Here is a 21,053-nt window from a genome sequence, read left to right on the forward strand (position 1 = left end):
TTGGCCCGTGCATCCTTGAGGGCCAGTTCTCCGTGCTATTCCGCGTCGGCGATGGCTGTGTGCAGGCTGGCACACTGTAAGGAAAGGAGGAAGCCGTGAGCCTTACTGCTAATCTCTGGAGATCTGGTGCTTCTTGGGTAGGAGTCCTGTAAGAGTGGCAGAATGACCCGGAAGAAATGAGTGTGTGGGGAGCTCTGGGCCCTGCCAGAATGTACCTGCATCTTGACGTTGTCGATCCCGGCTCTCAGCCTCTGGATCATCCGGTCCGTCTCAGAGATCTCTCGTTTGGTGTTGCGGAGATCATCGCCGGGCCGGCCTGCCGTGACCTGCAGCTCCTCGTACTGATGCCACCAGAGTAGAGTCAGTCACTCCATCAAACACTGGCAAGGGCACTACCTGTGCACCCAGCCTGGCCCTCGGTGCCATGAGCGGGCCCATCCATTCACTGATCGTTCGCACATTCCCTCGCTTGTTTCTTGAGCACATCTACTCGCCAGGTGTGTCCTGGGCTCTGGGAATATCATGAAGAGCATAATCAGAGCCCTGCCTACAGTTTTCTGGCAACAATCAAACCAGCATATTATCGAGTTTATGGTTCCAAACTGAGATGAGTCCCTTAGGAATTGAACAGTGGCTTATGGGGGTGTGATAAAGGAATCTGACCTAGGTATGGGAGTGGCTGGGGGGATGGGCAGGGAAGTCCTTCAAGAGATGGAGATATTTGAGCCGGGCGCTGAAGGCTGGGAAGGATTGACTTAAGTGACCGGCTTGCGGGAGAATATTCCAGACCGGGAAACAGCCTGTGTGCGAACACCCTGGGATAGGAAAGCGCACGCAGAGCTCTAGGAGTAACAGGTGACTTGGCATTGTCCTTGGGGGGGTGGTTCTTGGTCACGGGGCATACGTCCAGACCAACTGTGACCATGAATTTTGGTGGCCCTCCTGACACAGGTGTTGGGGAAACAGGGAGGAGATGCAGGGGAACGGTGTTGGACGGTGTCCAGACTGTAGTGTACCCCGTTCTGAAGACTTTGTAACAGAATCCTCCATCTCAGGTGGCTCTCTGTCTAATAGTGCGTATCCAGGACACACTCATTTAGGAGAAATAAATGCACCCTATGTCCTCCAGCAGCCTGAAGAAAACCCACGCCCTTGCCCAACAGAAGAGCCTCTGCCTGAGTGAAGATCTGTCCAGGTTTGAAAGTGCTGAATAGTTCACCTTCTTCGTTTCTCGACACACACAGTTAAAGGGAACAGCAGTCTTGCCAGCAAAGGGAATCGTTCACTATACATTTCAACCATCCCACCTGGAGTTAAGTGCATCCCACCTCCACTTACCACCAAGGGGCTGCCTCGCCCTTGCACCCCTGGCACCTGACACCCTGCTTCCTTTCTACCACGTTGCAGTGGTACGGACTAAGTCCATGCCCAGATCAGGGCAAGGGATGGGAGCCAGTTTGTAGGTGAGCAGCTGCCCCAGAAAAGCACCTGCATTTGGCAGAGAACTGATCTCATGGGTTGGACCATCCACGCTACTACACCCCTCCAAAGCCAAACCTTCTGGCCATCTGCGTCTTTGGATAGTAGCTCTCCGTGGTTATTCCAACCTCCCTCTTCCCAGTACAAACTCTTTTGTTCAGCAGTGTTCATTTCTGCCTTGCAGCCCCACGGGACCGCTTGCTCAGCCTTGAACCCCTCCCTGCTCCTTGGCAATCTTTTCCTCTCATTGCTTCCAACACAGACTGAAAACCCACCCTTCTTGGAAGTGTTTTATTAGTGCTTTTTCCTTTCTGTGACTGTTCATTCACTTCATGGCCTCCCAGACCTTGGATTCCTTTTGTAGCTCATTCATTTACAGCTTTGTAACCCTGCTTGTCATATAGTAGGAGCTCCGTAAATAAACAAGCCCTTTAGAAATAGTTTTATGACCGTTTCTTGGTTGGTTGAGTCTCATCCAACCCCCAACCAGTTGTAAGTGGTGTGGGGACTGTGACTGTCCTTTTGAGCACCCAGCATTTCTTGACCACATATCAGTGTGTGTGTATTAGGGTTTCCGCATGCGTTTCAGGCTTAGTTTTCATAGTTTTCAACTTGGCTCCTGCCAAGTTGAAAGAAACAGGAATGCTCACATGATTCCTGAGGCTTGTGGCTAGCAGTTAAACAATGATTTGGGGCTTCAGAGAACACTAGCCCTGGAGCCTATCACGGAGGTGCCCACGCTCACCTTGGTCTGGTACCAGGACACAGCATCAGCCCGGCTGCGGTTGGCGATGTCCTCATACTGGGCTTTGACCTCGGCGATGATGCCATCCAGGTCCAGGCTGCAGTTGTGGTCCATGGACAGGACCACCGATGTGTCGCTGACCCGGGTCTGCATCTGGGACAGCTCCTGCAGAGCCAGTTAACTCAGCATCACTACAGCAAAAAAAGAAGGGGTCTCGAAATCATGCAGTTGACCTCCCATCTAAGTCAGGAATCCTTTGGCAACCCCGGCAGGGATTTCCCAGCTCTTCTTATGCCAGTCATTTGATGGAGGGGGAGGTCCCATGTCAACCTCTGAGGAGTTTCTGGGTCATAGATCAGTGTGATGGGAGTGTGTCCTCAGCATCTCTTCTCAGGGCTTCCTTCTGTGTATTTTCCCTGAGTATGAAGGATGAGTAAGTGTTCTCTGAATCCAAATTATATCAGGTTGAATACGACTTATGTGATTCATATGCCAACATTAAAGGTTTCTTCGGGATTGGGTGATTTTTCGGACCCTGCTCTCCTCCCCCTGCACAGTGTGAATTCATCACTCTCTACCCCTCTCTCCCCTTCCACAGACCCAGGTCTCTGCCATCAGAGTGGCAGTGCCCAGAAAGAGGCATCTTCAGGGGCCAAGAAACACCCTGACCGAAGGGCTGAGGGGCAGCTTGCCTTATGAACTTTCTGGGATGGGGAAGGGAGAGGTGGGTCTTAATTCCTTGGAAATGTTACCCAACGACATGGGATTTTAGGAATCAGCACTCCCTCCTTGCTAGGCCATGGGGTTGGGGGCAGAAGCCTCAGAGGTGGGGTGGGGTTGAACGTGGCAGGATTTCAAGCAGTTCTTCCCAATACCCATGACCTCCTAAGCCCTCCATCCCGGGTAGAGGCACTATATGGATAACACCCTGCCACATCCTTTTCTTTTCAGGGTCCAGACATAGGAGGGACAAACACACTTGCAGGCTCTTACTGCCTCAAAGAGCACCCGGAGGAAATTGGTCCCTTTGGTCAGAGAGTTGACCTTGGCCTCCAGGTCCACCTTGTCCATGTAGGGGGCATCCAAGTCCTGGAAAGACAGCACAGAATGCTCCTCTGAAACCCTGGCACCAGGCAGCAAGTCCAAAAGAAGCTGGGCAGACTCTTCCTCCATGGCCCTTACAGTTTGGATTTTAGCAAACTCTGTATCTGGAGTTTGGGGTTGGGGGTGGGTGATTGCTGGGAACTGCAGGCTCGAATCTCCTGGGCTAACCGAAACCCAAGCAGGGTCATTGGGGCCATAAATACAGAGGGAGGATTTTGGCAGGTTTGAGCTATCCAGATATTCTCAAGGTTGAAGTCACTTTTCTTGGGCGGCCTAAGGGTCCATCACCCCACACTCCAGGATTCGGTTTTGAATTTTCTCCTTTGAGAGACATTCCCAACCACTTTCTTCAGAGCCGCAAACTCATTCTCAGCAGCCGTGTGCTTGTTAACTTCATCCTCGTCCCCGTAAGCACAGAGGAGAGAGGGCGTGCTTGTGAGTAAGGGTTATTTTTTGTTTTATTTTTTAACATCTTTATTGGAGTATAATTGCTTTACAATGGTGTGTTAGTTTCTGCTTTATAACAAAGTGAATCAGTTATACATACACATATGTTCCCATATCTCTTCCCCCTTGCATCTCCCTCCCTCCCACCCTCCCTATCCCACCCCTCTAGGTGGTCACAAAGCACCGAGTTGATCTCCCTGTTCTATGTGGCTGCTTCCCACTAGCTATCTATTTTACGTTTGGTAGTGTATATATGTCCATGCCACTCTCTCACTTTGTCACAGCTTACCCTTCCCCCTCCCCATATCCTCAAGTCCATTCTCTAGTAGGTCTGTGTCTTTATTCCCGTGTTACCCCTAGGTTCTTCATAACCTTTTTTTTTCTTAGATTCCATATACCTGTGTTAGCATACGGTATTTTTTCCCTCTTTCTGACTTACTTCCCTCTGTATGACAGACTCTAGTTCTACCCACCTCACTACAAATAACTCAATTTCATTTCTTCTTATGACTGAGTAATATTCCATTATATATATGTGCCACATCTTCTTTATCCATTCATCTGTTGATGGACACTTAGGTTGCTTCCGTGTCCTGGCTATTGTAAATAGAGCTGCAATGAACATTTTGGTACATGACTCCTTTTGAATTATGGTTTTCTCAGGTTTTATGCCCAGTAGTGGGGTTGCTGGGTCATATGGTAATTCTATTTTTAGTTTTTTAAGGACCCTCCATACTGTTCTCCATAGTGGCTGTATCAATTTACATTCCCACCAACAGTGCAAGGGTGTTCCCTTTTCTCCACAGCCTCTCCAGCATTTATGAGTGAGTGTTTGATTGAACTCTTCCCAGACCGAGGAGGACTGTACTGGTGCAACAGGAGCTAAGAAACCTTAAGTTCTTCCCAGCTCTTCCGCTGACCTGTGTGTGACTTTGGGTAATTCACTTAACCTCTATTTCTCCCCCTGTAAAAGGGGAATAATTTCTTCTGCCAGAGTTTCTTTTTCCCTTTTTTCTTTTGTAAGACTAGAAGGTGAGCGTGCAACTGATAGGAATAGAAATACATATTTATGCAACTCCATCCTCTTAGAGATGCACAATTCCAATCTTTAAAAAATTTTGCTGGGCTTCCCTGGTGGCACAGTGGTTGAGAATCTGCCTGCCAATGCAGGGGATACGGGTTCGAGCCCTGATCTGGGAAGATCCCACATGCCGCGGAGCAACTAGGCCCGTGAGCCACAACTACTGAGCCTGCGTGTCTGGAGCCTGTGCTCTGCAACAAGAAAGGCTGCGACAGTGAGAGGCCCGTGCACCGCGATGAAGAGTGGCCCCCGCTCGCCACAACTAGAGAAAGCCCTCACACAGAAACGAAGACCCAACACAGCCAAAAATAAAAATAAAATAATAAAAAAAAAGGCAGATGCTTGCTTTACAAAAAAGAAAAAAAATTTTTGCTGCCTCAAGTGCCTGCTGGAACTGTGGGGTAAACTTTGTTCAGGACACTGTTCCGGTCGATTTTGATATATTTTCACTGAACCTCAGGGCAGTCATTTAAGTAGTGTGCTTTTAGTGAGTAGGTGTTGCTCTAACTCAGAAACCAAGGGTGAGCCAGCTAAGGGATTGGCGAGGACCATCCTTTCTGTTAGATACCTCACCTACTGTAGCCTGGGTGATGGCAAGTCAAAATTGCCTCCCCTGAGGAGGATCAGATGGACTGGCTTATACTCTAGTGTGCATCTGGGAAATGCAGGTGTCTCAATAACAGAGCCCATGTCCAGCAGAGTTAAATAATAAGCCGATTATAAAATAATATATTGCTTTCCAGAGTCGGAATCTTTTGTGAGATGACGCAGATGTCCCTTGGCAGTCACAGAGACAGACAGAGTAGGCTTCTTGTTAATAGTGATGCATGAGATGAGGGTCCCTTGGTTACCCCATACTTTGCTGTCTTCTTCTCATGAGATAATGACTGCAAGTCCAAACCTCCCTGACACGGGCATCTGCTCCTTCGCACCCCTCTGGTCCTCATAAAGCGGAGTTCTGGGATGACTGCATGTGATCTAAGGGTCTCCCACTCTCACCTGACTTTGAGATCTTCCACGACATCCTGCATGGTTCTCAGCTCAGCACCCAGCCTGCCCCTCTTGGTGGTGACGCTGTCCAACTGCCACTGGAGGTTGATGTAGGTGTTGAAGATGGGCTCCAGGCTCTGCCTCACGGTCTTGGTGCCCTGCTCCTGCAGCAGGCTCCATTTGGTCTCCAGGACCTCGTTCTGCTGCTCCAGGAACGGCATCTGGATGGGGGAAGAAGAGAGTGAAGTCTGGAGAAACTGGGGAGACAGAGCCAGACACCTCAATTAATACGGGAGAGAGGAAAAGTATGCCCATCTGCCAGTGATATAACTGACAACTCCACGTCAAAATGGAAAAGCCCATCATGCCACCCCGATGTTCTCTGGGGCTCCACAGAACTAGTGAAGTGGGCCTTGGAGGCCTCCATTCCTGGGGTAAGTGTCTCTACAACACCTGCTCTGGGTTAAGATAGTTTGCCCAGGGAATTTAACAGCTTCACCCTTCCCTCTGTGTTGACTGAACCAGCTGGCATGGCTCCCAAGGAGGATGAGGGGGAATTCCCACAGGTCCTGCGGGGCCCCACCTGCAAATACCTCTGCCCCCGGGATTGCCGAGCGGATGCGCTTTCCCACAGGGAGGTCGTTGGGTGACTGCTGGGGCCTCTCCAAAACTTCCTGCCAACCCAACCGCATGGACGAGATGCAGCCCCCGGCTCACCTTGTCAATGAAAGAGGCAAACTTGTCATTGAGGGTCTGGATCTGCTCCCGCTCTTCTTTCCGTACCCGCTGGATGGTGGGGTCAATTTGCAGGTTGAGGGGAGTCAGGAGACTGGTTGATGGTGACCTCTTGGATGCCTCCAGGGGGACAGACGGAGAAGCCGGGGCCCCCATAGCCCCCTCCAGTTCTGCCCCCATAGCCGAACCCACCACTGACCTCAATCTCTCTGCTCGCCCTGCCATCAAAGCCACTTCGGAAGCTGCTGCACCCACTGATGGAGACCCGCTTGGTCCCCCCCAGGTTGTAGAGGCTGAGGCTTCCACAGCTGGTCCCAGCACCGCTGATCCTTCCCATCCCTCCCCTGCCCACCCCGGGGAGTGGGCCACAGAGACGGAGCTGAAGCGAGAGCGGCTGGTGGCTAGGGTGGTGGCTGAGGCCATGCTGAAGCCCCTGCGGCTGCCTGTCTGGAAGGTGAGAGTGGACTGCCTGGACATGGTGGCTGGGAGAGGCTGGCGAGGAGAGCTCCTGATGTGGGTACGTGTGGAGGGGGATGGAGGAGACAGGGCAGCTGGGGCGCCCTGCCCCCTGGGCTTTTATGGGCCTCTGGGAGGGGCGGGGTGTGCTCAGGCAGGCCTCTGATGGCATCTCCTTGGCATCCACCAACCTTGAGCCCACACTCAGCTCCCCTCTGGAAATAGTGTAAAAGCCACTGGTTGGTTCCCTGACATCCCTCCCACATGTGGAAACTCCTTTCTAGTCGCAACTTGATCAGCAGATGAATGAGAAGCACGTAAATAGCTTTCAGTCACGTCCTAATCATGATCTTATAATGGACTCAGAAAACACTGCCTCATTTCTAAACCGCTCTCTTAGGCCTGGGACCAACTCCCTCTTGTCCAAACATCTTGTGTCAACCCCAGTGACTGCGGTTCACTGTTTCCCGTTCCTTCCTATCCCTTAGGTGTGCATCTTATTCCTGAGCACTTTCTGGGCAATTATCCCCCCTCCCGACCCCGTCCCCAGCTCAAGCAGTCCCTGCAGATCTTGAAAATCCTGCTCTACACTCACCTTTATCAGGAATCCAGCCATTTTGATTGCCTCTTTATTTTACTCCGAAGCTGCCAACTCTATTGCATGGGTCGCACACGACATTCTGGGGCGTCAGTGTGTGCGTCCGTGCACGCATGTATGTCCTGTCCATTCCTGTATAACGTGACCCTCAAGGCCAGGTCTTCTGCCTGCGTGGAGAGCAGTTGAGAGAGTGGGAAGATGGGTTTGAATCCCGGCCCTGCCGCTTCCTAGTGGTGAGACATGGGACCAGTCATGAAACTTCTCTGGGCCTCGGTGTGGGTGTCTGTAAAGTGGGGTTTGTGATGATTATTCACGGCAAAACAGCTTCTGCAACACTGAGGACATGTAAATGCTGAGCCAATGTTTGTTGTGTCTTCTTTCCTGATATAATCACGCATGTGTGAAGGAAGTGCTATCAAGGCGTCTGTCCTGAGCAAGTCCTGTGGGGATTCGAGAGAAGCACAATGCACGTTCTTTTTCCTTAATAACAGGCTTGTGGTCCTGTTGGGAAGACAAAATGAAAACACACTGAGTAACTTATGAAAAGGTGGTACGCAGTAAAACACCACCTCTTGGCTCTGTTTCAGGTTGCCTTATTCCAGAAGTCTCCCTGACTGGCCGCTTTTCCTATAGATGGCCAAGGATCCTGACCCTTTAATCCTTCATCAAAAAGCCCCAGTGGCTACACTGAGTAGAGGACTTGCTTTTTGGTTTTTTCCCTGTTAGTCTTAAAAAAATTTTTAAAAATATTTTATACAATTTTAAAAGGTTACCTTCCATTTACAGTTATTACAAAATATTGGCTATATTCTTCATGCTGTAAAACACATCCTTGTGGCCTATCTTACACTCAATAATAGTTTGGACCTCCCACTCCCCTACCCCTATATTGACCCTCCTCACTGGTAACCAGTTTTTGTTCTCTATAACTGTGAGTCTGCTTCTTCTTTTGTTATAGTCACTAGTTCGTTGTATTTTTTAGATTCCATGTATAAGTGATATCATACAGTATTTGTCTTTCTCTCTCTGACTTATTTCACTTAGCATAATGCCCTCCAAGTCTATCCGTGTTGCTGCAAATGGCAAAATTTCAGTCTTTTTTATGGCTGAGTAGTATTCCAGTGCATATATGTACCATATCTTCTTTATCCATTCATCTGTTGATGGACACTCAGGTTGCTTCCATATTTTGGCAATTGTAAATAATGCTGCAATGAACATAAACACGTGGAGGTTAAACAATATGCTACTAAGCAATCAATGGATCATGGAAAAAATTAAAGAGGAAATCAAAAATTCCTTAGAGACATGGGACTTCCCTGGTGGCGCAGTGGTTAAGAATCTGCCTGCCAATGCAGGGGACATGGGTTTGAGCCCTGGTCCAGGAAGATCCCACATGCCACGGAGCAACTAAGCCCGTGCACCACAACTACTGAGCCTGAGCTCTAGAGCCCAGGATCCACAACTCCTGAGCCTGTGTGCCACAACTACTGAAGCTGGCACACCTAGAGCCCATGCTCCACACCAACAGAAGCCACTGCAATGAGAAGCCTGCACACCGCAAGGAAGAGTAGCTCCCGCTCGCTGCAACTAGGGAAAGCTCACATGCAGCACCGAAGACCCAATGCAGCCAAAAATTAAAAATAAATTTATATTTAAAATATACCTAAAGACAAATGAAAATGAAAACATGATGATCCAAAACCTGTGAGATGCAGTAAAAGCAGTTCTCTTTTCTTTTTTTTTTTATTCTTTAAAAATCAAAGTATAGTTGATTTACAATATTTCAGATATAGAGCGAAATGATTCAGTTTTAAGCAAAAGCCGTTCTAAGAGGGAAGTTTATAGTGATCCCTGTAGGTCTTGTTGACTGTGTCCTCCAGCCCCTATCCATCTAAATTGATAAGGAGTCTCCAAGGCTTCTCATTCCCTTTTGTCTTCATCTCGCATCCCGGGGGCGGGGGTGGGGGCGGAGTCAGACAGAGAAATCCTTAGATCTTCTTTTGTCTTGCTGACTTCTTGCTTCTTGCAGTGGTTTTGGAGGATGGGAGAAGCTGAAATGTATTCCGTCTCTGTTTTGTTGATGAGGAAACTGAGTCCCCACTTGGTAAATGAAGGAGACCAACATTGCCGAGCTAGAGAGAAGCAGAGCCCCATTCCGTGGTCTCTCCACATAGGGGTCCTTTCAGAGGTGCACGTGATGGGTTGGCAGACGCTCGCCAGCCTCAAGCAGCAGCTTGGCCCCTGGAGCGGCAGTTCTCTGTTTTCTGGGCTATTTCCTCCCTGGGGCTGAGGCCAGGGAACGGGCCTCTCCTCCATCGAGAAATTGCTTGAGAGTCTCATTTTCCACAGGGAACCCGTGAATCATAGCTTTTGTTGATACAGACCAGGAGGAGCACAGGAGTTCTCTTGCCTGGTTGCCAACGCGTCCAGATCCCAGCTGGCGTGGTGAATGCGTCTGCAGTGGAAAGAATAATCGTCTTTGCTCTCTGTAATCATGGCATGATGATCTTTCTCCCAGAAGGGACACTTGTTTCCTGAGCCATGCTGAGGAAACTCTTCAGAGCTTTCCAGGGAACAAAACCTTGTGAAGGGTCAAGGCTGGGAGGGCCTTTGTTGGCCCGTCCACGGGAATGGGGGTCACCGCAGCTCTTGCCCATTAAGCTTCCTGTGTGGAGGATGCTCCAGGCTGCTTTCCCTCCTGGGTCATGCCTTTCTTTCCCAAACCCTCTCCTGGGAGCCTATTCCAGGCATTGCCATATCATCTTGTTTCCAATCTTGTTTCCCTTGGCCATCACCTCTTGTCTGGGGTTTCCCACTTCCTTCCTTCCCTCCCTCCTCTCTCTAATTTTCCCACCTGGACCGTTGTTTCCAAAGCTAGATTGTCTTACTCGTTGACTTTGGTGAAGTAGATGGAAACAGATATGTCTTACCTCTCTTTCTCCTTCACTCCCCCCTCCTGTGACCTTTGACCTTCACTGTGACCTTTACCCTGGTGGACAATGTCTACCTGAATGCCTAGGACACCCTGGCGTCCCACTTTAAAACCTCAGAACTTAGAGACTATGACATCTCTGCTTTCCTTCCTGCCAACGAGGTTTCTTTTTCGATTTTTAACCTCCTTTATAATTCTGCTTTGAACTCTCCCTGCAAGAAGCCTTCTCAGATAAACTGTGCCCAAGACCAGCCCCTTCACACCTGTTCCCTGAGCAGGCCTGTGTGTGGCTTGCACATCGGCGTATTGTTCCTCCTGCCTTGGTTTCCTGGTGGTCTGGAGGGTTGGGGTGTGTCCCCTTTCCCCTGCCCTGCCTCGTAGCACCCTACAGAGAATTGTGACTGCAGCTTACTGGACATAGGTTGTCTAATTTAAAGAAGAGCTTTAGGAACATATTCCTTTCTGTTCTCCAGATCTCCTGAGTTTCTCCAACACTGTACTGTTGGGTCTGTCTGGGAGGAGTTTTCTTGAGGTTTGAGGAGTCGTGGATGCAAAAGCTATAGTATGGGCTCTGGTGCCCAAGGCTGGAAGTTTCAAACTCCTCCACTTCCCCATTCCTGCACCTTCTGCTCGGGTTGGTATCTCCCATCCTTAGAGGGATACTGAGGCTTTTGGTTGTGGTGGACTTCAAGGAGACTGACCCGAGGTGGCAACCAGGGCTTGAAGTCAGGGAAGAGGGGAGGAAAACATGGAGGCACACCTCCCAAGGCCATGGGGGTTGGGGGCACACCAAGGAGCTTTGGCTTCCAACCAGGCCAGGGCCAGAGTAGGGCAGGCTGGAGGGGGCAGAGGGGATTGGGTCATTCTCTAGAGCATGCTGGCTGATGCTCAGAACCAGGGTCCCTGGGTACAGTGTCCGAGTCCCCAGGCCTCAGCCACCCACCCCCAATCCCTCAATATGCTAGATGCATCCCAGACAGCCCTCTCCTACTGTCTCAAGGAGTTCTGCTTGTAGTTAAAACTATTTATTAGCACTTGCTATATGCCAGGTGTTCACTGATGGAGGCACAGGAGATATAGCAGTGAACAAGGCAGACAACTCCTTCCCTCCCGGAGCTCACATTGAAAGAGAAAGGGGGGTGGGGCCATCTGGAGGTTCAGTCACAGCCTGAGTCTCACAGCTTCTGGGGACTGAGCACAGTGATGATAATTCTGTTGCAGTGGTACCTGAGACATCCCACCAGAAACACTTTTCAACCTTGACTGTTCCTGCCGGGGCAGCCGACTTCCTCAACACTTGGCATCTCTAACAGGTACCACCCAGCCTGCCTGTACAGGGGTCAGACCTTCCACCACGTGGCCCCTTTGCTCCTGCATTCAGTGGCAACAATTCCTCTCCAAAGGGACTAAACGTGCCAATTGACCACAAGAAACCACTGAGATTCAGGACTTGGGATGTGTACTTGCACACGGCCAGAACTTACCTGATCTGCTTCACTCCATTGCCCACATAACCAGGGCTTTCACTCAGGTCCAGATTCAATGGGCAGGTACAGAGCCTGGTGCAGGTGGGCAGGTGGCCCTCAAGGCCCTTTCCTCAATTTTAGCAGCAAATTGGGGTGCTCTTTCCATTCAAGCTTGTGCTTAAGAGAAGCGAGATGGAGCAGCCCCTTCCCTCCGTGATCAAGAGCTTCAGACACACCCAGCCGACGTGCATGTACAAAGCGTGGATGGACACATGGACACCCACGTCCTAAGGACATTCACGAGACGATAATCTACACATGAGTGTAGTGTTGACTGGGTGCGTCAGGATAGAGAGGTGAAGCAAAGGAGCAGAGTCAATCTTTAGAGCTGAGGGAGGCTCAGAGAGGACGAAACCAAGGATAGGAACCACTGAAGTCCACACAATCATCTGGTAGACAAGCCAGAGCTCCCGATCCCTTCTGATGCCTTTTGCCCCGGACGTCCCTCAGGTCATAGAGCCAGTGAGAAAAGCCGCCTTTGCCTGGGAAGCACAGCTGGGGCTCTTCCTGGAGGGAGGGGTGGTATGATGCCAGCGTCTCAAGGGCTGTCACAGTGTCCCCCCCCCAGAAAGCATCTGGAAGTATTCAGATGTGTCTTGGCCATCTGCCTCTGACCATCTTAATGTCCTCCCATGTCCCCAGGAGGGGGCGCTTCACCAAGTCTCTCTGGTTGGTGCTGAGGAGGAGCTGCCAAACGGGGATGCTGCTGGGAGAGGAAAGTGGGGGAGCAATGGGATGCCCCTGGGCTCTTCCTGGGCCATCTGTGAACAGAGGAACACACTACCTAGGAATCCCGGAGAGGTAAACGTGCAACGTCGTCATGGTCTGTGGGCACAGGCTGGGTGGGCTGGACGATACCCGAGCACCCAGGGAGGCTCTTTACACCATCCCATTGGCTCGTTACTGGGCTTGGGGGTAGCAGTTGAGGGTGGGTGTGTGTGTCACCAGCTGGGAAGAAACAGCCGGATGTGTCAGCCTCACGCCTGTGCTGGGCTGGGCACTGCCCAGTGTCTCGTGGGCTTGGATGTCATGGAAACGCTTTCTTCCTTCCTGCTTTCTAGTCTCATCCTCTCAGCCCCAGTTATTTTGACCTGAGCCTTCAGACAAGATGCAGTTGTTCATGTTTTCGTTCAACAAATATCTGTGGAACTTACATTGTACTCAGCACTGGGATACCAGAGTGAAGGGGGTCCCATTACCAACCCATCCAGGGAACAGACCATGAGGATAGTGCCACCGTATGGATAGGAGTAGGCATAGGGTGTGCACGGGGAGCTCTGACATAGCTGCCACGTGTCTAGGAAGTCAGGCCATGACACTGGGGTGTAGACCCCAGGCCCTTGCTTTCACCTCAGCTCCAGAAAAGTTCATGAAGTCCATGCTACAGAGGTCCCTATTTTATGGATGAGGAGAGTGAGGCCTAGAGTCCCACAGGAAGTTGAGGGTAAATCTGGAGTTAGGACTCTTTTCCCCTGTCCCCTAGCACAGGACTTGTGCCCATGTCACCCTGATCCCTGCTGGATAAAAGGTTCTGCACGATTCCCACCCCAAGGGGCTTGCTGGGCTGTGAGGAAGATAAAATTGACGTACTTATATGAAACAATAAAAGTCATATAAAGTGGCATACAACAGAATTTAAAAAGGTGAAATTCAGACAGTGAGTGGCATGACTGAATGCAGGATAGACGTTGAAGGCTGCAGATGAGCCTTGCTCTCCCTGCTGGCTCCGAGGACCACATTTTGGGTGCACACAAGAGGACGCAACCTCCTGAGCGTGGCAGGAGAGTCTGGGGGAGCTGGGTTGGTTTAACATTTCTCACTGATAAATCAGAGTGATTCCATTCACAGATCCTTGAGATGGGATTGCACTGATCTGCTGAATGCACACGTACCTTGTCTGTAACGTTGCATTACTGTCTAAAACCTTTTGGTGACACATTATTTACCTGGGTATTTCTACGGACAGGAGTTTATGGATGGGGAGCTGTGTTCTCCACCATCCCCTGGAGGGCCGGGCCTGCGGAGCATTCCGCCTTGGCCTCGGAGTCCCTGTCTCATTCTGGACTGCCTGACACCCAGCTGACCTGCGGGCACCCTGTGAGCATACGCTGTTGATGAGGATGGTGACAACGATGATGGTGTTGGGAAACCAAGAGCCATTAAGCTGGGAGCGATTGGCCCCAGGTAACTGGAGAGCAGGTAGCTCTCCATGCTCTGCTTTAAGAGGGTAAATATTCAAACGCCTAGAGACAGAGGGATGAAAAATTAAGATCTGTGAGTTGTTACCGCAAAAGAATTTTTCTCTTTGAAGAAGGACTCAGCAGAGGACCCTTCCCACTGGTCAGCTCTTCTTGCGTGCACTCAAAGTGTGATTGACTGATACGCAGCTTCCCTGGAGGGCTTCTAGGAAAAGCCCTCTGCAAAACCACGTGTATTTCTGGGATCTGATGGGATGAAATCGTTTTCACGAAACGACCAGCGCCATGTCTGTGCTGCAGGTTACACTGAGCGGCCAGGGCACTGCTCTCACCTTACTTCCGGGATAAGGGCTAAAATGGTGTATGATCCCACAGCCAGACGCCTCAGTGCCCTCTGATGATTCTCCTCCGGTGGACATTCTGGATATGCTCCCATCAGGCCAATGAGAGACACTAATTCCTTTTAAAGGAATGCTTCAATGTGCTTTCCACTTGCCCCGAGCGCTGGTTTATTAAGCAAGAGCTGGCCAGCCTGGAGTGAGCCCAGAGGTGAAAATGATGAAGGTATTGGGAAATAGGAGGTGTGAGGGGAGGGGAAAGGCATGATGCAAGGAGGCCAATCTGTTTCTTTGGCTTTGTTGTAGCCACCAGGGAATAGAATACACTTAAACTCAGCAAGAGGAGTTCAACTCAGTAACAAAGCGCTTCTACTGTCCAATGGTAAACAAGGAAATCCTCTCTCCAGGAAGTCATGAGATTTCTGATTCTTTCTGGAATGATTGAGAGGGTGTGATTCTGCAATAAATGGAGTTCTTTTTGTTTGCTTGTTTTGTTTTGTTTTTCTGGAGCATTTAATGTCTCTGTGAGATTAGTACCTATACGCTGTACCCTGATAAGGTTGTTTAGGTATCATGGTATTTTATGGATTTAGTTCTAAAATGTGGTTTCCCTACATTTAAAAAGCTGCCCTTCACTTGCAGGAATTGACAGTCACTCAGCCTCTCTGATGTTGGACCCGCCACTGTTCACGTACCTTTATGCTTTGCATGCATGCACCACTCTTGCCTCTTAATTTACATGGTGTGTGTGTGTGTGTGTGTGTGTGTGTGTGTGTGTGTGTGTGTGTGTGTGTGTGTGTGTGTGTGTGTGTGTGTGTGTGTGTGATTATGGGTGTAGTTCTGGCTCTGTCAAGTGAGAGGGATTTTTCTTCAAGGGTAGGCACATCATTCAGTTGAATCCAACATGAGCTTAATAATGCACCTACCTGCCTTTCAATTATCTGCAGTGTCTAGACGCTGGCTCTGCCACAGGTAACCTGACACTGTATTGCTGAGTGACTTTGCTGGGTGGCTGAGTGACATAGAGCATATATGAGCAAATAATGAGGTTTGGAAAACATGTTTTTAGATGAGGGTAATACAGGCTAAAGACAGTCATACTCCACTCATCACTCCTACATCAACAAGGAATAGACGAGAGGTCAGAGTGGGGAAAATAAGCCTGCAGAGACTGGTAAGGTTCTCAGGAGGAGGAAAGACAAAATAAAGCTTGGATGGAGTCCAGCGCTGGGGGAGGAGAGAGGGGGATGCTGTACCAGCTTGGGCAAAAGCAGTCATTCCTCATCCTCCCAGTGTGGGCTGGCATTCTCAGGCTCAAGGGCAACACTCCTTGGTGTTTGCCCTCGGTGTGGGGTATGTGACACCAACTGATGTCATGAGCCAGCAGATGTCCCACTGAGGAGAGGAGCCCACTCCTGTGTTTACTCTTAGCACCCTAGCACAATGGCATCTCCACCGGAGGGCAAGCACAGCCAGGAAGGGCTGGAGTGATGGAGGAGACCAGGTCGGCCCCTCCTGGTCCACACCTGCACCTCTCCCCATGGCCAGAGGGGGAACTGATGGAGCCAGAGTCCAAGGGTGAGATCGCACCGCCCTAGCACTGGGGAAGAGCGAAGATTACGAAAGGAGGCAGGTCGGTCCTTGCATCCTGGCTCTGCCTCTTTCTTGTCACTTCATCACTAGAACTGGGATAAAGTTTAGCAAGGTGGTTGGTACAGGAATCAGTAACTCTCATGCACTACCTTCCAGTGATTAGAAAATATGACAGAAGAGGTTCTAATTCACAACAAAAAACTGTAAGATCCCTAGGGGAACCTAATAGCAACAGCAACCACAAAACAAAATGCACAAGAATAAGAAGAAAACATTGAAAACAAACAAGCAATGAGTGGAAATCACTGTATCAGAAACATCATGGAATAGAAAGCTTTAGTAATGACAATGGTGTGATCGCACAAAGAGATGACTGGATCAGGACAGAGAATGTATGAATTCAATGTAATAAAAGTAGTATTTCAATGGGGGAAAAGGAGGATATATTTTTATGCAGCAAAAAAGTACAAAAGGGAAAAGAACATTGACCCAAATTCCCACTCTTCAGAAGCAATCACTATTAATATTTTGACGCATGTATTTGCTTTCACCCTTTTCTCCGTGTTAACATCGTTTAATAAATCACATACGTAATAAATAAGCACAATGTCCTTTAGAATCCATGGCTTAAGTTCTGTCTAAAATGGCCAGCCAGGTGTACTGCTGTCTCCTTCTCCCAGGATCAAGCCTGAGAAATTATAGAAACATGGAAGTCAGGGATACTAGGAATCACCAGCCATGACACAGCTCTGAGAAACTCCAGGGGATCTCAAGGCTGTTTGAGCTGACTTATGCGGGGGTTTGGTCCTTGCCCATTGTCTGCCGCTTTACAATAGAAATACGGAGCAGCAGCCCAACCACCAGTGCCCTTGTCTGTAGTTCAACGTCTGTCATTCAGTGTATCTGTAGTTCATAGGTAGGGTTGTCATATTCAGCAAATAAAAATATAAGATGTGCAGTTCAATTTTAAATTCAGATATAACAACAAATAATTTTTTAATATAGTTGGGTTCCATACAATATTTGGGGCATGCTTATGTTAAAATGTTTTTGTTGTTTATGTGAAATTCAAGTTCCACTAGGCAGCCTCTATTTTTTCTGCTGGCCCTATTCATAGCTGACTGGGATAGTAATGCCTGCCCTGAAGGTCAAGCTGCTGGCATGTAGCTGGCCTCCACAGGACTGGGGACATATCTGGCCTTCATCCCAGGGTGATGAGAGAAGCCTGTAAGTAACCTGCTGTCATGGAGCTTTTCACATGGGGAGGGGGAACCAGAGTCTGTGCCCGGCTCATTGGGATGTTTCCCCACCAGCTTTTGGGATTTTGTACAGCTTGGTAGTTGTTAACCTCTGCTTCCATCATTCCCTTGACTCAAACCCTACAGCTGCGTAATAGTAGGGTAGGGAGGTCACTAATTCTCAGAAGTCTTCCCCAGATCCAAAACTTCTGCCTAGTGACCTGCTCAGCTGCAAGACCCTTGCACACCTGTAGACCACCATGGCATAAGGCTAGATTGCAACTTGATCTATGATCCAGGGCAGAGGGTCTCTGCTGTGGCTCCAAATAAGCAACAATTATTATAATTGAATTGGTAATTGTTGTTCTTATGGAATTTTTCCTTGCTTTTTATTCTTCTGCATACAGGTAGGATCTGGTTGGAAAGCCTGATGAGCCAAATTCTACAAAAAGCTTGTGTAAACTTGGCCTAAAAATCTGTTTCTGTCTAAAAGTCAAAATCATAACCCTGACACTGATATCTGGGAAGATGTGAATAAACCTCTAATGTCTGTTTTGCTTGTCAAAACTTGTATAGAATTTTACACTGAAAATGGTTTTTGGATATCCTATCACAAAAGGAGAATGTTCCCAGCCATAACCGCCTCCATGCTAATCTGAGTGTCATCTGTTAACCGGGACCATCTTTCTTTTTTTTTTAAATTAATTTTTATTGGAGTATAGTTGTTTTACACTGTTGTGTTACTGTCTACTGTACAGCAAAGTGAATCAGCTATACTCATACATATGTCCCCTCTTTTTTTGATTTCCTTCCCATATAGGTCACTATAGAGCATTGAGTAGAGTTGTCTGTGCTATATAGTAGGTTCTCATTAGTTATCTATTTTATACATAGTATCAATAGTGTATATATGTCAATCCGAATCTCCCAATTCATCCCACTCCCCCCTTTTCCCCTTGGTATCCATATGCTTGTTCTATATTTGTGTCTCTATTTCTGCTTTGCAAATAAGATCATCTATACAATTTTTCTAGATTCTACGTATATGCATTAATATACAATATTTGTTTTTCTATTTCTGACTTATCTCACTCTGTATGACAGGCTCTAGGTCCATCCACATCTCTACAAATGACCTAACATCGTTTCTTTCTATGGCTGAGTAATATTCCATTATATATATGTACCACAGCTTCTTTATCCATTCCTCTGTTGATGGACATTTAGGTTGCTTCCGTGACCTGGCTATTGTAAATAGTGCTGCAGTGAACACTGGGGTGCATGTGTCTTTTTGAATTACGGTTTTCTCTGGGTATATGCTCAGTAGTGGGATTGCTGGGTCATATGGTAGTTCTATTTTAGTTTTTTAAGGAACCTGCATACTGTTCTCCATGGTGGTTGTATCAATTTACATTCCCACCAACAGTGCAGGAGGGTTCCCTTTTCTCCACACCCTCTCCAGCATTTATTGTTTGTAGATTATTTGTTGATGGCCATTCTGACTGGTGTGAGGTGACACCTCATTGTAGTTTTGATTTGCACTTTTCTAATAATTAGTGATCTTGAGCATCTTTTCATGTGTTTGTTGGCCATCTGTATGTCTTCTTTGGAGAAATGTCTATTTAGGTCTTCCACCCATGTTTTGATTGGGTTGTTTGTTTTTTTGGTATTGAGTTGCATGAACTGTTTGTATATTTTGGAGATTAATCCTTTGTCAGTTTCTTCATTTGTAAACATTTTCTCCCCGTTTAAGTGTTGTCTTTTCGTCTTGTTTATGGTTTCCTTTGCTGTGCAAAAGCTTTTAAGTTTCATTAGGTCCCATTTGTTTATTTTTGTTTTTATTTCCATTACACTAGGAGGTGAGTCATAAAAGATCTTGCTGTGATTTATGTCAAAGAGTGTTTTTCCTATATTTTCCTCTAAGAGTCTTATAGTGTCCAGTCTTACATTTAGATCTTTAATCCATTTTGAGTTCATTTTTGTGTATGGTGTTAGGAATTGTTCTAATTTCATTCTTTTACATGTAGTTGTCCAGTTTTCCCAGCACCATTTATTGAAGAGGCTGTCTTTTCTCCATTGCATATTCTTGCCTCCTTTATCATAGATTAGGTGACCATAGGTGCATAGATTTATCTCTGGGTTTTCTATCCTGTACCATTGATCTATACTTCTGTTTTTGTGCCAGTACTGTCTTGATTACTGTAGCTTTGTAGTATAGTTTGAAGCTGGGGAGCCTGATTCCTCCAGTTCCATTTTTCTTTATCAAGATTGCTTTGGCTATTTGGGGTCTTTTGTGTTTCCATACAAATTGTAAAATTTTTTGTTCTAATTCTGTGAAAAATGCCATTGGTAATTTGATAGGGATTTCATGAAACTGTAGATTGCTTTGGGTAGCATAGTCATTTTCACAATATTGATTCTTCCACTCCAGGAGCACGGTATATCTCTCCATCTGTTGTGTCATCTTAGATTTCTTTCACCAGTGTTTTATAGTTTTCTGCATACAGGACTTTTGCCTCCTTAGGTAGGTTTATTCCTAGGTATTTTATTCTTTTTGTTGCAATAGTAAGTGGGACTGTTTCCTTAATTTCTCTTTCTGACCTTTCATTGTTAGTGTATAGGAATGCAAGACATTTCTGTGCATTAATTTTGTATCCTGGAAGGAGAAATTACAACTGACACCACAGAAATACAAAGGATCATAAGAGACTACTACAAGCAACTATATGCCAATAAAGCGGACAACCTGGAAGAAACGGACAAATTCTTGGAAAGGTACAACTTTCCAATACTGAACCAAGAAGAATTAGAAAATATAAACAGACCAATCACAAGTAATGAAATTGAAACTGTAATTAAAAATCTTCCAACAAACAAAAGTCCAGGACCAGATGGCTTTATAGGCAAATTCTATCAAACATTTAGAGAAGAGTTAACAACTATCCTTCTCAAACTCTTCCAAAAAATTTCAGAGGGAGGAACACTCCCAAACTCATTCTATGAGGCCACTGTCACCCTATATCTTTTTGAATTATAGTTTTGTTTGGCTATATTCCCAAGAGTGGGATTGCTGGATCATATGATAATTCTATTTTTAGTTTTCTGAGGAGTGTACATACTGTTTTCCACAGTGGCTGCACCAACTCACATTCTAACCAACAATGTAGGAGAGTTCCCTTTTCTCCACACCCTCTCCAGCATTTGTTATTTGTAGACTTTTTAATGATGGCCCTTCTGACCAGAGTGAGGTGGTACCTCACTGCAGTTTTGATATGCATTTCTCTAGTAATTAGCCATGTTGAACATCTTTTTATGTGCCTATTGGCCATTTGTATTTCTCCTTTGGAGAAATGTCTCTTTAGGTCTTCTGTCCATTTTTTGATTGGGTTGTGTGCTTCTTTGTTGTTGAGTTGTTTGCATATTTTGGAAATTAAGCCCTTGTCGGTCGCATCGTTTGCAAGTGTTTTCTCCCATTCTGTAGGTTGTATTTGCATTTTGTTTATGTTTTCCTTTGCTGTGCAGAAGCTTGTAAGTTTGATTTGGTCCCATTTGTTTATTTTTGTTTTTATTCCTATTGCCTTGGGAGACTG

General features: G+C 47.5%; 1 protein-coding gene across 1 annotated transcript in view; it reads right to left on the bottom strand.

Annotated features, from left to right (window-relative positions):
* LOC137201944 (keratin, type II cytoskeletal 6A-like) overlaps nt 1-21,053 on the bottom strand; it is a 49,084-nt gene that overhangs the window by 23,483 nt on the left and 4,548 nt on the right. The window contains 1 exon segment of the mRNA XM_067696650.1: nt 5,856-6,067. Coding sequence (XP_067552751.1) covers nt 5,856-6,067 — 212 coding nt within the window.

Source organism: Pseudorca crassidens, chromosome 11 (assembly GCF_039906515.1).
Source record: "Pseudorca crassidens isolate mPseCra1 chromosome 11, mPseCra1.hap1, whole genome shotgun sequence".
NCBI classification, from domain to species: Eukaryota; Metazoa; Chordata; class Mammalia; order Artiodactyla; family Delphinidae; genus Pseudorca; species Pseudorca crassidens.